The sequence below is a fragment of the Dendrobates tinctorius genome, unplaced genomic scaffold, assembly GCF_039654945.1.
Source record: "Dendrobates tinctorius isolate UK_male_01 unplaced genomic scaffold, ASM3965494v1 ptg000231l, whole genome shotgun sequence".
In the NCBI taxonomy this organism is placed as follows: Eukaryota; Metazoa; Chordata; class Amphibia; order Anura; family Dendrobatidae; genus Dendrobates; species Dendrobates tinctorius.
The window spans coordinates 4,055,064-4,071,578 of record NW_027361898.1 but is presented as its reverse complement, the minus strand read 5'-3'; the positions used below and the strand labels follow the sequence as shown (position 1 = coordinate 4,071,578).

The 16,515-nt window shown below is 44.9% G+C and overlaps 1 protein-coding gene across 3 annotated transcripts in view; it reads right to left on the bottom strand.

Moving 5' to 3' along the window:
- Nucleotides 1–16,515, bottom strand: part of CFAP77 (cilia and flagella associated protein 77) — a 184,704-nt gene that overhangs the window by 104,903 nt on the left and 63,286 nt on the right. For 2 of the 3 annotated variants that reach the window (XM_073555977.1, XM_073555976.1), the window contains exon 2: nt 15,664–15,754. The exons of the other annotated variant lie outside the window; for it this stretch is intronic. In XM_073555977.1, coding sequence (XP_073412078.1) covers nt 15,664–15,729 — 66 coding nt within the window. In that variant the 5' untranslated portion in view covers nt 15,730–15,754. The remainder of the gene's footprint in view (nt 1–15,663; nt 15,755–16,515) is intronic. 3 annotated transcript variants of the gene reach the window in all.

Sequence of the window (16,515 nt, the reverse complement as noted above, 5' to 3'; positions counted from 1 at the left end):
GTGGAATCGCTGCGCTTCCGCAGAATTAATGGACATGCTGCGGATTTTAAGGTTATGCGATTCCATAGCAGAAAAATCCGCAGCATTGGCACAGCAACTGCGGAATCCCATAGGATTGCATGGGAATGCGTTTTGTTAGCGTTTTTTAGTCGTTTCCGCAGCGGCCAAAACACTTAAAAAACGCAACGTGGGCACACAGCCTAAATCTGAATGTTCCTCCATTATCCATAAACTGAAGGACAATTATTATGGATGGAGAGGTCAAAAGAAGTATGGGAAGGGAACAACTACTCACACCACATTAAGGACCAAAATACAAGGATAGACCAATTAAAGATTGAGTTACAAAAAGTGGAAAGCTAAGATGATTTAAGAACAACGACTACTATAATACTGCTCCTATGTAAAAGAAGATAACTACTATAATACTGCCTCTATGTACAAGAATATAACTACTATCATACTGCCCCTATGTACAAGAATATAACTACTATAATACTCCCCCTATGTACAAGAATATAACTACTATAATACTGCTCCCTATGTACAAGAATATAACTACTTTAAATACTGCTCCCTATGTACAAGGATATAACTACTATAATTTTGAAGGTGCGCCGTGCGCGCCGAAATGCAACATGCTGCGTTCGCGCACACGGTCGCACCTTCAAAATACTAAAGATAGGGTGCGCAGATCGCAAGCGTCCACGTGCGCTAGTAGGCGGTGACCGGAAGGGGCGGGCAGGGAGCCGGCAGGGGGCGGGGCTTAGCGGCGGCCGTGCACAGGCCATCGCTGCGCCATAAAGCGCAAATGTGAAACCGGCCTAACTACTATAATACTGCCCACTATATACAAGAATATAACTACTATAATACTGCCCACTATATACAAGACTAACTACTATAATACTGCCCCTATGTACAAGAATATAACTACTATAATACTGCCCCTATGTACAAGACTATAACTACTATAATACTGTCCCTATGTAGACGACTAACTACTATAATACTGTCCCTATGTACAAGACTAACTACTGTAATACTGCTCCTATGTACAAGAATATAAGTACTATAATACTGCCCACTATATTCAAGAATATAACTACTATAATACTGCCCCTATGCACAAGAATATAACTACTATAATACTGCTCCTATGTACAAGAATATAACTACTATAATACTGCCCCTATGTACAAGAATATAATTACTATAATACTGCCCACTATGTACAAGAATATAACTACTATAATACAATACTGCCCCTATGTACAAGAATATAACTACTATAATACTGCCCCTATGTACAAGAATATAACTACTATAATACTGCCCACTATATACAAGAATATAACTACTATAATACTGCCCCTATGTACAAGAATATAACTACTATAATACTGCCCCTATGTACAAGAATATAACTACTATAATACTGCCCCTATGTACAAGAATATAACTACTATAATACTGCCCACTATATACAAGAATATAACTACTATAATACTGTCCCTATGTACAAGAATATAACTACTGTAATACTGCCCCCTATATTCAAGAATATAACTACTATAATACTGCTCCTATGTACAAGAATATAACTACTATAATACTGTCCTTATGTACAAGACTAACTACTGTAATACTGCTCCCTATGTACAAGAATATAACGACTGTAATACTGCTCACTGTGGACAGTGATATACACCTGTCTGTACAGTGTCATTATTTTTGTTAGGTATTAGCGTTCCTCCGGGAGGAGCAGTTGCTGGTGATAAGTTACCTGTGGATATGGCTTATCAGGTATAACGGACTTATATTCTCTGAGGTTTGTATAACAGTTATCTGGCAGTAATAGAAATTTCCCGGAGTCCACGGAGACAGAATCCTGTAATTAAATTTTGTTTTGCTGATAGATTTCCCCAGAGTCTGATCAGGTTTCCTCTCCCATTTAATATGGATATATGATAACATGTCATCTGCAATCAGCACAAGTACAAACAAGAGGAATGTACAGAATATTCTAAGCGTATATCCCCATCCGCAATTCTACATTCTACACCAGCGGTCCAAACATTAGGAAACTACAATTCCCAGGAAGCATTGATAACTGCAAAAAATACCACCCACTTGAGGAGCAGCTTGGAGGACAAAGCCTCAATGACCAAAAACTAAAAGAATAAAGTATCTTCTAAAAAAGATTTTAAATATTTCCACGCTGGTTTCAAAAATTATATATCTAATATATACTTACCTTGTAATGTCTTCACATCCTGTTCTGTCCAGATGTGTCCAGATCCCAGAATTCCACCGACCGCCATATTGGGACAAACAAGTGATGGGTGTCTCAATATGGAAGGAAACACACACACACACACACACACACACACACACACACACACACATTGTATACGCCGTACGCAACACACACTCACACACACATTGCTTAGGAAGCCTTTGCAGATATTTTTTGTTAATTATTGTAATTTACTGAGATAATGACTTTTAGGTTTTCATTGGCTGTAAGACATAATCATCAACATTAACAGAAATAAACACTTGAAATAGATCACTGTTTGTAATGATTCTATATACCGTATTTTTTGGATTATAAAGATGCACTTTTCCACCCCAAATATGGGGGGAAAATAGGGGTGTGTCTTATAATGCGTACCTTACCGGTACCGTTGCTGCAGGCTGGGATGAGGGTGTGTCCAGCGGTGCTGCAGGGGTGTCCGGCCATGCAGTGGCTCTGACGACATTTTGTGAAAGGCCAGAGCCCCAGCAGTTCCATGTTCCATTGTTTCCTGGGCGATGGACTCCGGGAAAATGACCGCCGGGGGCGGCGCATGCACAGATGGAGATCTCGGCATCGAGATCTCGGGAGATGAGATCTTGGGGCTGAAATCTCATCTCCTGAGATCTTGGTGCCGAGATCTCCATCTGTGCATGTGCCGCCCCTAGCGGCCATTTTCCCGGAGTCCACCACCTAGGAAACCATGGAAATGCGGGGGCTCTGGCCTTTCACAAAATGTCGGCAGAGCCCCTGCAGCACCAGACACCCCCGCAGCACGTCGCATATCGGAACACCACCTCATCTCAGCCTGAGGTCTGCAGCATCACCTCACTCCTGCCTTCTCCAGCAGCGACCCTGGGACCTCACTTCACCGCAGCCACCACCCCCGGTAAGCAATAAGACGCATGGATTATAAGCACCACCACCATTTTGTTAACAAAAAAAATCCTATTTTTCTCCTCAAAATTTGGGGTGCATTTTATAATCCAGAGTGTCTTATAATCCAAAAAATACAGTAATATGAGTTTCACTTCTTGTATTGAAGAACTGAAATAAATTAACTTTTTGATGATATCCTAACATAGCGAGAAGCACTTGTGTATTATATATATATATATATATATATATATATATATATATATATATACACACACATATACACACACACATACACATTTTACAGATATATACACACAGTTGCTTGCAAAAGTATTCACCTCCACCTTGGCATTTTTCACGCTTTGCTACTTCACAACCTGGAATTTCAGTTTCTTTTGCGAGTTTGCATCAGTTAATGTAACTAACTCTTGTTTTTTTGGTTTTATCGTGAAGCAAAAGCAAGTAGAACAAAATACCTGAAAATGTCAGATGCATAACTATTCACCCCTAAAGTCAGTACTTTGTAGAGCCTCCTGTTGCTGCAAGTACAGCTGCAAGTCGCTTTGGATAAGTCTCTGAGCTTTCCGCATTTTGCCACTGGGATTTTGCCTATTCCTCAAGGTAAAACATCTCCAGCTACTTTGAGATACATGCTTTCCTCAGGTGAACAGCAATCTTCAAGTCTGATTACAGATTCTCAATTGGAATTATGTCTTGGCTTTGACTAAAGGGGTCTTCACATACAGCGATATCGCTAGCAATATCGCTAAAGCGCCACCGATTTTGTGACGCAGCAGCGTTTTTGCTAGTGATATCGCTATATGTGACATTTACTGTACCTCCGACCGGCTCCCCCGCTGGCTATCGTTGATCGCGCGATAACGTCCTGGGCTGTTTCTCGTCGGAGGCTTCCTACTGGGCTTCCTGCTGGCGCCGACGAGCGATGCGTGGACGTAGGCGGGAGGACGTCTTCATCGCCACCTCTGACAGGTACGTAATAACCGCCGCTGCAACGCTAGTGAGATCTGCCCGTTTGGCAGCTCACTAGCGACCATTTAGCGATGCACCAGCGATCCTGACTGGGTCGTATCGTTGTCGGGATCGCTGGTGCATCGCTAAATGTAACGGGACACTAAGCCACTACAAAACATTTACACATATCCCCTTAAACCACTCGAGAGTTGCTTTATCAGTATGCTTTGGGTCATCGTCTTGATGGAAGATGAACTTCTGACCCAGTCTCAAATCATGGAGAGACTGAAACAAGTTTTTCCCAAGAATATCCCTGCATTTTGCACCATCTCCCCTCAAGTTGGATAGTTTTCCCTGTCCTTCCTGCAGGAAATCATCCCCACAGCATGATGCTGTCACCATGTTTCACTGTGGGGATGGTGCTCTTGGGGTACTGAGCGAAGTTGGTTTGGTGCCAAACATAGCATTTACCTTGGTTACCAAAAAGTTAAATTTTGGTCTGATCTAACCATAGCACCTTCCTCCATACAATTGGGGAGTCTCCATGTCTTTTGGCAAACTCAAAACTAGTCATACAATTTTTATGTTTCAGTAAAGGCTTTTTTTTCTGTCCACTCTTCAATAAAGGCCACCACTATCGAGTGTATGGCTTATTGTGGTTGTATGGACAGTTCAGCTTGGGAACTCTGCAGCTCCTTCAGGGTTACCTTTGGTCTCTGTGCTGCCTCTCTAATTAATGTCCTTTTCCAGGCTGAGAGTTTTGGTGGGCAGCCTTTTCTTGGCGGTTTTGTTGTGGTGCCATGTTATTTCCATTTGATGATAATGGGTTTGATGGTGCTCGGGGGGGGGGGGGGGGAATCATCAGAGATTGGGATAGTTTTTCATAACCCAACCCTTACTTGTACTCACCAGCAGTTTTGTCCCTGACTTGTTTGGAGATCTCCTTGGTCTTCATGGTGTTTGGTTAGTGGTGCCTCTTGCTAATGGTGTTGCAGCCTCTGTGGCCCTTCAGAAAAGGTAAAGTGTATATACTGACAGACATGTGACACTTAGATAGCACACAGGTTGACGTCCTTTCACTAAGCATGTGACTTATGAAGAGAATCGCTTGCACCAGTAATGTTTAGGGGCTTCATCGCAAAAGAGGTGAATACGTATGCACATGACAATTTTTAGTTATTTGATTCCCATAAACAGTTGCATATTCAATTGGAAGAGTGTTTCAAGTGGGGTACCACAATGCTCTGTCCTGGCCCCAGTGTTGTTCAACATTTTTCTGAATGATCTTGATAAGGGAACTGAAAGTAAACTAATCAAATTTGCAGATGAAGCAAAGCTAGGAGGGACAGCCAACACTACAGAAGACAGCTAAAAGATTCAGAAGGATCTAGATGAGCTTGAACAATGGGTAGCAACTAACAAAATGGTATTTAATATGGATAAATGCAAAGTTCTACATCTGGACAAGAAAAATGAAAATTACATATACAAAATGGGAGGAATAGAACGAAGCAACACGCTTGTGTTAAAATTACTTGGGTGTACTAATCGATTACGAGTCAACAGTTTCATGCAGCAGCAAAAAAGGCAAACAGTACTAGGGTGTACTAAGAGAAGCATAGAGTCTAGATCACATGAAGTAATTATCCCCCTCTACTCCTCCTTGGTCAGGCCTAATACGTAATATTTTGTCCAGTTCTGGGTACCACATTTAAAAAAAAAAAAATATTGAAAAACTGGAGCAAGTGCAGGGAAGAGCTACCAGGATAGTGAGCGGACTGCAAAGTATGTCCTACTAGGAATGGTTAAAGGATCTGGGAATGTTTAGTTTGCAAGAAAGAAGGCTAAGGGGAGACTGAATAGCTGTCTACAATTATCTGTATCAGTGTAGAGGGATCATTATTCTCATTTGCACATGAAAAAAAGAGAAGCAATGGAATGAAGCGGAAAGGGAGAAGATACAGATTAGATATTAGAAAATACTTTTTGATCAATGAGTGGAACAGGCTTGCCAGGAGAGGTGGCGATTTCTCCTTCAGTGGAAGTCTTCAAACAGAGGCTGGACAGACCTCTATCTGAGATGGGTTAGTGAATCCTGCATTGAGCAGAGGGTTGAACACGATGACCAAGGAGGTCCCTGCCAACTCTAACATTCTATGATTCTACATAATTTATGGCTATATTTTTCTTACTTCACCAACTTAGACTATTTAGTAATCAGGCATCACACATAAATCAGATTACAAACATTTAAACATAGGCAGTAATGTAACAAAATATATTTTATATACACATACACATTAAAAAAAAGCAGAAACTGTAAAGGCCCCGTTACATTTAGCGATGCACCGGCGATCCCGACCACGATATGACCCGGTCAGGATCGCTGGTGCATCGCTAAATGGTCGCTAGCGAGCTGCCAAACAGGCAGATCTCACTAGCGATGCAGCAGCGGTCGCCAGTCGATACTTACCGTCAGACGCAGCAATGAAGTCTTCTTCTGTCTGCGTCCATGGCTCGCTCGTCGGCGCCACAGGAAGCCCAGCAGGAAGCCGACGACGAGAAATGGACCAGGTCGATCTCGCGCGATCAGCAATAACCAGCGGGGGAGCCGGTCGGAGGCGAGTATCACATGTAGTGATATCGCTAGTGATATCGCTGCTGCGTCAAAAAATCGGTGACGCTATAGCGATATTGCTAGCGATATCACTATGTGTAAAGGGCCCTTAAGAATATAACAAAAAACAAACATGACAAATCAAAAGTAAAACTGTAGGAACAGAATTTAAAGTATTTCCTAAAATGTCTACAAAGTAGCACTAGCAAAAACAAAAAACAAAAAACAAACCTGAACTATGTAAAAAATAAATACAAAACTGTGAATAAAAAATAAATAAATTATAAAGCGCCGAACCCCCCCCATCAAACATAATATAACAGTTAAAAAGTGGTAAAAATGACAAGTTAAAGCCGATTATTCAAAAAGCAAGACGGGAAAAAGGCTTCACACTGGATACAAGTTGTGGATCTAAACGGTTCTCTCTTTTTCTCACAGTTTTGGAGATTTCTGCGCTTTACTGTTTGTAGTTATGACACATACACACAATGAGATCAAATGATATGGACACAAAAGATCCACAAATTCAGACCATGTCCTAAAGACCTGGGAGGGCACATGAAACACAACTAGAATGACCACAGAAAAATCCCTGGTCAATGGAGCAAAGAGATGAAAACCTACCCTGTCCTGAATTTACAGCTCTAAGTTTTTGATTTTTTTTTAATCTCTAAATCAAACTGAGAGGGTAATGAGGGCGGACAATGATCTGGCTCAGCTCTTTATCTAGTGCTGATGAAGTGTCTTTGTGTGTGGAATAGATTTCAGGAGGATTAGCAGAAGATCAGTTGGTTGTTGTGTTTGCCGATCATCGCCACGGTGAGATCTTCGGGGGATTGGCATTGTCCCTCTACCATACGGGATGGATGGAGTCCTGCCCCTTGTCAATGTCGCCACTCTTTCATGTTGACTGTTTGCAGACTTCGGTGGCCAAATTGCTGGAGATTTGTGAGGCTGAGGATCCAAGGATGAATTAATAATGGATTGGAGGGAGTTTAATGAGTGAACCTCCGAAGACTACCATATCAACCTTTAATGTTCTTCACCAATCAGTGAGGCTGGTAGTAAATGAGTGCGACTTCACAAACCTGCCGCCAGCAATCCCCCTTGATTCCAAACCATTTATGGCCTCGTGATTCATAATTCATATAGTAATCTGAGATTTGCAGTAAAACTCCACCTGGGAGGCCATTTACGACGTGCCACAGAAACCCCCTTTTATTGAGGTTGACTAGTGAAAAAAAAAATGAAGAAAAAAATTGAATACTGTATACAGTTGCTTCTCACAAAATTAGAATATCATCAAAATGTAATTTCAGTTCTTCAATACAAAAAGTAAAACTCATGTATTATATAGAGCAGTGGTCCCCAACCTTTTTTGCACCAGGGACCGGTTTCAAGCAAGACCATTCTTCCATGGCCCGGCAGGGCGGGGATGGAGGTGTGGCAGGGGCGGGGCTATGGACACGGTTGTAGTGTAGCAGTGCATACTTATAATTAAATAACATTTATAATGTGACTCAACTCACCATAGGTTTTGAATGAGTGCTCCATCACCCCCTTCTCCCCATCATTGCCTTCACCCCATCACTCCCCTCTCCCCATCATTGCCTTCACCCCATCACTCCCCTCTCCCCATCATTGCCTTCACCCCATCACTCCCTTCTCCCCATCATTGCCTTCACCCCATCATTGCCTTCACCCCATCATTGCCTTCACCCCATCACTCCCTTCTCCCCATCATTGCCTTCACCCCATCACTCCCCTCTCCCCATCATTGCCTTCACCCCATCACTCCCTTCTCCCCATCATTGCCTTCAGCCCATCACTCCCCTCTCCCCATCATTGCCTTCACCCCATCACTCCCTTCTCCCCATCATTGCCTTCAGCCCATCACTCCCCTCTCCCCATCATTGCCTTCACCCCATCACTCCCTTCTCCCCATCATTGCCTTCAGCCCATCACTCCCCTCTCCCCATCATTACCTTCACCCCATCACTCCCTTCTCCCCATCATTGCCTTCACCCCATCATTGTCTTCAGCCCATCACTCCCCTCTCCCCATCACTGCTGTCTCCCCATCATTGCCTTCACCCCATCACTCCCTTCTCCCCATCATTGTCTTCAGCCCATCACTGCCGTCTCCCCATCACTGCCGTCTCCCCATCACTGCCGTCTCCCCATCACTGCCGTCTCCCCATCACTGCCGTCTCCCCATCACCGCCGTCTCCCCATCACCGCCGTCTCCCCATCACCGCCGTCTCCCCATCACCCCCCTCTCCCCATCATTACCTTCACCCCATCACTCCCTTCTCCCCATCATTGTCTTCAGCCCATCACTCCCTTCTCTCCATCATTGTCTTCACCCCATCACTCCCTTCACCCCATCACTCCCCTCTCCCCATCACTGCCTTCACCCCATCACTGCTGTCTCCCCATCATTGCCTTCACCCCATCACTCCCCTCTCCCCATCACTGCCTTCACCCCATCACTGCTGTCTCCTCATCACTCCCTTCACCCCATCACTCCCCTCTCCCCATCATTACCTTCACCCCATCACTCCCGTCTCCTCATCACTCCCTTCACCCCATCACTCCCCTCTCCCCATCATTACCTTCACCCCATCACTCCCTTCTCCCCATCACTCCCTTCTCCCCATCATTGTCTTCAGCCCATCACTCCCCTCTCCCCATCATTGCCTTCACCCCATCACTGCTGTCTCTCCATCACTCCCCTCACGGTCTTCTCCTCATGTCCCCATCTCCTCCAGGGCCAGGCTACACAAACACAGACCAACACACACACACACACACACACACACACACAGACAGACAGACACATTATACATACACACACACACACACACATTATACGTACACACACACACAGACACCACCTCTCTCCTCTCACCGGCCCGCCGCCCGCGCTTCCTTGCTCTGACACAGCAGCGGCCGAGCTCCTCTCTGTGTCAGTCAGAGACAGGAAGCGCGGGCGGCGGGCAGGAAGCTGGACGCAGTGGACGGGTCCTTGCAGCTCCGCTCCTGCTATTCCCTCTTGCAGGCAGCGGAGCTGCTTGGATCGCTCCCTGCCGCCGCTACACACGCCGCCCCAGCCCCCGCTACGCCACTGACCGCCCCTGGCTCCCCCTGTGTCCGCGGACCGGCAAGGGCACTGCAGCGGCCCGGTGCTGGGCCGCGGACCGGCGGTTGGGGACCCCTGATATAGAGTAATTACACACAGAGTGATCTATTTCACGTGCTTATTTCTGTTAATGTTGATGATTATGGATTACAGCCAATGAAAAAACAAAAGTCATTATCTCAGAAAATTAGAATACTTTATAATACCAGCTGGAAAAATGATTTTAAAATCTGAAATGTTGGCCCACTGAAATGTATGTTCACTAAATGCACTCAATACTTTGTTGGGGCTCCTTTTGAATCAATAACTGCATCAATGCGGCGTGGCATGGAGGCGATCAGCCCGTGGCACTGCTGAGGTGTTATGGAAGCTGAGGTGTTATGGAAGCCCAGGTTGCTTTGATAGCAGCCTTCAGCTCGTCTGTATTGTTGGGCCTGGTGTCTCATCTTCCTCTTTACAATACCCCATAGATTGTCTATGGGTTAAGGCCAGGCGAGTTTGCTGGCCAATCAAGCACAGTGATACTGTTGTTTTTAAACCAGATATTGGTACTTTTGGCAGTGTAGACAGGTGCCAAGTCCTACTGGAGAATGACACTTCAATCTTCAAAAAGCTTGTCGGCAGAGGAAAGCATGAAATGCTCTAAAATGTCCTGGTACACAGGCTGCACTGACTTTGATCTTGTTAAAACACTGTACCTACACCAGCAGATGACATGGCTCCCCAAACCATCACTGATTGTGGAAACTTCACACTAGACCTCAAGCAGCTTGGATTGTGACCTCTCCACTCTTCCTCCAGACTCTGGGACCTTGATTTCCAAGTGAAATGCAAAATTTACTTTCCTTGTGGAGTGTGTCAGTGATGGCCTTCTGGACATCTGTCAAGTCAGCAGTCTTCCCCATGATTGTAGAGCCAAATAAAACAGACTAAGGGACATTTTTAGAAAGCCTTTACAGGTGGTTTTGTAATTTTTTTAATTAACTGAGATAATTACTATTGGTTTTCATTGGCTGTAAGCCATAATCATCAACATTAACAGAAATAAACACTTGAAATAGATCACTCTGTGTGTAATGACTATATATGAGATTCACTTTTTGCATTGAAGAACTGAAATAAATTAACTTTTTGATGATATTCTAATCTTGTGAGAAACACCTGTATATATGTATATACATGGCTCAAAAAAAATAAAGGGAACACTAAAATCAGGGGCAGACACAGACTGTAGTGGGCCCCTGTGCAAGAAATTTTTTGCCCCCCCCCCCGTCCTTCATAGGGCAACAAAGTTATGTAAACATATGGATAGGTAATAAATATATATATATATATATATATATATATATATATATATATATATATATATATATATATATAGGCACCCCCGTTTCCCTTTGTTTCATAATGCTCTCCCCCATATGCGGTCTACTTTTGGCATAGTGCTTCTCGCCCTATGTGGCCCCCCAGTTTATGCCGCCCCCCTCAGTTTCTAAGAAACAACAAGAGGAAATCAGTGCATAGATGTCCAAAGTATGACAATATCACAAATCTTTATTAGATAACACAGGTAGAAAAGCACAAACAATGACAAATAAAGGGTGACACAAGCAGAAGCAGAGCAAAGGGGTATACAGTGTCAAAAACCTCACTCTGACCCTTATCATAAGTAAACACCTGGTGGTAAAGAATCAAGTATACACACCCGATATATAACAGGCAGACCAGTGAAAAGCAATAAGGGGTAAAATCCCCAGCTGGACAGCCATATAATCAGGGGTGAAATTACAAAGACACAAAAGTAAGGTAAACATACCAGGAGGGGAGAGGGGAGAGACACTGGATCCCAAGCTCAGCTGACCCCGACGTACGTTTCGGAAATGACCTTCCTTCCTCAGGAAGGACGCCCCCTGAGGAAGGAAGATCATTTCCGAAACGTACGTCGGGGTCAGCTGAGCTTGGGATCCAGTGTCTCTCCCCTCTCCCCTCCTGGTATGTTTACCTTACTTTTGTGTCTTTGTAATTTCACCCCTGATTATATGGCTGTCCAGCTGGGGATTTTACCCCTTATTGCTTTTCACTGGTTTGCCTGTTATATATCGGGTGTGTATACTTGAATCTTTACCACCAGGTGTTTACTTATGATAAGGGTCAGAGTGAGGTTTTTGACACTGTATACCCCTTTGCTCTGCTTCTGCTTGTGTCACCCTTTGTCATTGTTTGTGCTTTTCTACCTGTGTTATCTAATAAAGATTTGTGATTTTGTCATACTTTGGACATCTATGCACTGATTTCCTCTTGTTGTTTCTTATTGATTACAGTGTGTCCTACACTGATTTTCCATGGGCTGATTGTGTTGGTTTCATCTGCACCCACATGCAGTATATGATGTTATACTGTTTCAGCCTTGTGGTCTGTCATTTTTATTTACCCCCTCAGTTTCTGCTGCTTCTCCCCCTATGTGGGCCGCCCGATTCATGTTTCTTCCGTTCCCCATGAGCCATCCCATTCATGAGCAGCCAAGCATCTCCCCCAGCGGCCCCCCCATTCATGAGCAGTCATGCTTCTCCCCAGAGGCCCCCCCATTCATGAGCAGCCATGCTTCTCCCCAGGGACCCCCCCATTCACGAGCAGCCATGCTTCTCCCCAGGGACCCCCCCATTCACGAGCAGCCATGCTTCTCCCCAGGGACCCCCCCATTCACGAGCAGCCAAGGCCATGCTTCCCTTCTCCCCAGGCCAGGGGCCCCCAATTCATGAACAGCCAGGCCATCATGCTTCAGTTCTCCCCCAGGACGGAGCCCCCCAAAATCATGCCTGCCATGTTCAGTTCTTCGCTACCCCAGGAGCCCCCCAAAATCATGTCTGCGCCTCGGTCCCAGTCCCTTAGTACTGCTCAGCTCTGGTAGTACTCTTACCTGGAGCAGGCAAGGCAGGCTAGACCAAGAGGATCCATCCATTCCACACTGTCCAGTGTTGTGAATTCACTTTCTGGCCTACCTCTGGTTGCTGGTGAAGGTAGTGGAGATGGTTGTATTTACAGAGGGGTCGTGAATTCTCTTTCCGGGCTCCCTCTGGTGGTTACAGGAGGTATTGGAGCTGATCTAATTAACAGAGGCCTGCCACCTGATGAGGAGGACGATTGGACATTGGGAGTTTCTGACTGGATTTAAGACAGCTGACTCCCTCTATCCCTGCTTGTGATTTTTTCCTGCCTCCTGAGGTCTTAGTTTCCAGCTCAGTGCCTGCATGCTCAAGCTAAGTGTTCTTTTGCTATTGTTCACATTTGATTTTGTCTATTTCAGCTCTGTGTGGTCAGCTCTGTGCTGAATTTCCATCCTTATGTTACTGTTTGTGCCAGTTTGTTTTTGTCCCTTATTAGATTGACCTCTCTTTGCTCTGTTTTCAGAATATACCAGAGTGCTGATATAGTGGGCGAAGTCTAGTGACTTCAGTATTTTTTCTATCAGACGTGTTGGGCATTTTGCAGGTTTTTTGCGTGATTACAGACAGTGTCTTTCCTTTCCTGTCTAGTTAGTTTGGACCCCATCGTTTGCTCAGCCTATTTTCCTACCTGCGTTTGTGTTTTCATCTTGTCTCACTGACAATATATGTTTGGGGGCTATCTATTCCTTTGGGGTCTTCTCTGGGGCAGTTTAGATTTCCCCTTTCTTGCTTTAGGCTCATTTAGTTCTCCGGCTGTGTGGAGGCGTCTAGAATCATCGTAGGTACGCTCCACGGCTACTGCTAGTTGTGTGGATAGGATCAGGGGTCTGCAATCCGCTTAGTTACCAACCTCTCTGCTTTTCTGTGACTTAGCTTGGTTTTGCTTTCCTCCTCGGTGACCCAATCATGACAGTCCAGTGTCCGCACTCCGCACATTCCTGAACTGCTGCAGCATATGGGCAGGGGCAGGTGTTATGAATGAGTCACAGAGGAGGAAAAAACAAAAAGCAAGCTAAGCCCAGAAAACCGGAGAGGTTGGTAACTAGCAAATTGCAGACCCCTGATCCTATCCACAACAACTAGCAGTAGCCGTGGAGCGTGCCTACGGTGATCCTAGACGCCTCGTCACGGCCAGAGAACTAAATAAGCCTAAAGAAAGGGAAAATCTAAACTGCCCCAGAGCAGACCCCAAAGCAATAGACAGCCCCCAACAAGTATTGTCGGTGAAACAAGATGAAAACACAGACACAGGTAGAAAGATAGGCTGAGCAAATGATGGGGCCCAAGCTAACTAGATAGGACAGGATAGAAAAGCTGCTGTCTGCAATCTGCCAAAACCCTATCAAAACAAGAGCCAACAGACTGATAGGGAAAAGAGCCCTGAAGATGCTAGGCTTCCAAAAGACACTATCAGTACTCAGGTATTTTCTGAAGACAGAGCAAAAAGGAATTCAGCTCACCCCAGCAGATGGGGCCCTCACTAACTAGAAAGGACAGGAAAGAAAAGCTGCTGTCTGCAATCACGCAAAAAACCCTGCCAAAAAGAATGTCCAACACGTCTGATAGAAAAAGGCCCTGAAGTCGCTAGACTTCAAATCACTATATCAGCACTCAGGTATATTCTGAAGACAGAGCAAAAGAGATCAACTGATCAGAGACAAAATGGGGATTCAGCCCAGTCCCAGCCAGGGCTGGCTGAACACAAAAACTAAGTAAACCAGACAAAAACTCATATGAACAATAGCAGAGAAAACTTAGCTTTAGGAAGGCAGGAACCAAACTGGAAACCAGGAGCCAGAGTCAGGAAAAATCACCAGCAAGAAACTAGGGAGTCGGCTGCCTTAAATCCAATCAGAAACTCCTGATGTCCAATCGCAGTCCTCCTCCTCAGGTGGCTGGTCTCTGCCATTTAGATCAGCTTCATTACCTGCCTTCACCAACAGAGGGAGTACAGATAGAGAACTCACTACTCCTCTGTCAGCACAGCCAGCTCCATAACCCTCACCAGAAGCCAGAGGCAAACCCGAAAATGAGCTCACAACAGGCAGGGCTGCCACTAGGAATTTCGAGGCCCCATACTGGGAAAATTTTTGGGGCCCCCGTAAGACTCCACCCAGGCTCCACCCCAGCCTCGCCTCCACCCTTCAAACTGTCCACAGTCCCACCGCCTTCTCTTGGAAAACTCCACCTCTCACCAATCACACATTAACAGTTCCCATCACCAGATCACACATATAGCCCGCAGATTTTTTTTTTTCTTTTTTTCCTGCCAAAATATTTTTTAAGCCGCCATCACAACACTGACACTTTTGGCTGGGCTCTACTCTAAAGTAACCTATTAAATATTTGTTAAAATATGCAATACAATTTAGGTACATTTGTATTTATTTTTCAATTTTTAAAATGACCATTAATATCACACACAATGGAAAGATCCCACCGCACCATAACCGGACTATATATTACTACCACAGTGACCTAATAATATCACATACAAGGAACAAATACCACCGCACCAAGACCAGGCCACATATTACCACCACAAAGTGACCAAGCACATACAAAGGGACAAATACTGCAACACCATGTCCAGACCACATATTACCACCACATAGTGACTGAATACTACAATACTGATCAGTAATAAAAAAACAATACTATTTCCATAAGTGCCATTATACACAGGGGATCTGTACTTACTATCCAGTGTCTGTGTACTGGTAATACAGTGATTAATGACATTATACACAGGAGCTCTGTATATAGTATACAGTGTATAGTGTCAGTGTTTAGGTAACACACTAACTCACCAGTGACGTCTCTAGGTGAAGTCCTTCATCCTTGCTTTTCATCTTTAATCCAGCACAGATCGCCATCACGTCTTCCAGCCAGGGCTCATCTCTGCAGGAAATAACAGTTATCTAGAGCTCCACTTGCAGAACACATTACTTATTTTTTTCCCAACTTGTACATTACATCACATGAAGAAAAAAAGGCGACATAGTATCACTCTACACAGTAACAGGACTGCCCCCTCATTTAAAACAGTATACTCAAAAACTAAAATAAATACATCACTGCAGTAATATCCTTTAATTAGCCCCTATGGTAATAATATCCTCCATCCTGGCCCCCGTGTGTCTCATTCCTGGTTTCAGCCATATGTTCTTCCATCCCACCCTCATGAGTATCCATTGTGCCCCATATGATCTCCCCATCGGTCTCCACCGTATACATCCTGCCCCATCTGTCTCCAATCCTGCCCCATGTCTCCATTTTGCCCTGTTTCCAATCATGCCCCTTGTGTCTTTCATCCTGCCCCCTTTGTCTCCAATCATGCCCCCTGTACCTGCAATCCTGCCCCCAGTGTCTACCATCCTGTTCCCTGTATCTCCAATCCTGCCCCCAACGTCTCCATTCCTGCCCCCAACGTCTCTATTCCTGCCCCCAATCTTGCCCCCGTATCCAATCCTGCCCCATCCTGTCCCATCTCCATCCTGCCCCCAATGTCTCCAATCCTGCCCCCATCCTGTCCCATCTCCATCCTGCCCCCAATGTCTCCAATCCTGCCCCCATCCTGTCCCATCTCCATCCTGCCCCCAATGTCTCCAATCCTGCCCCCAATGTTGTGACTTCATTTTCCCCTTCGTCACTGAGGTCTT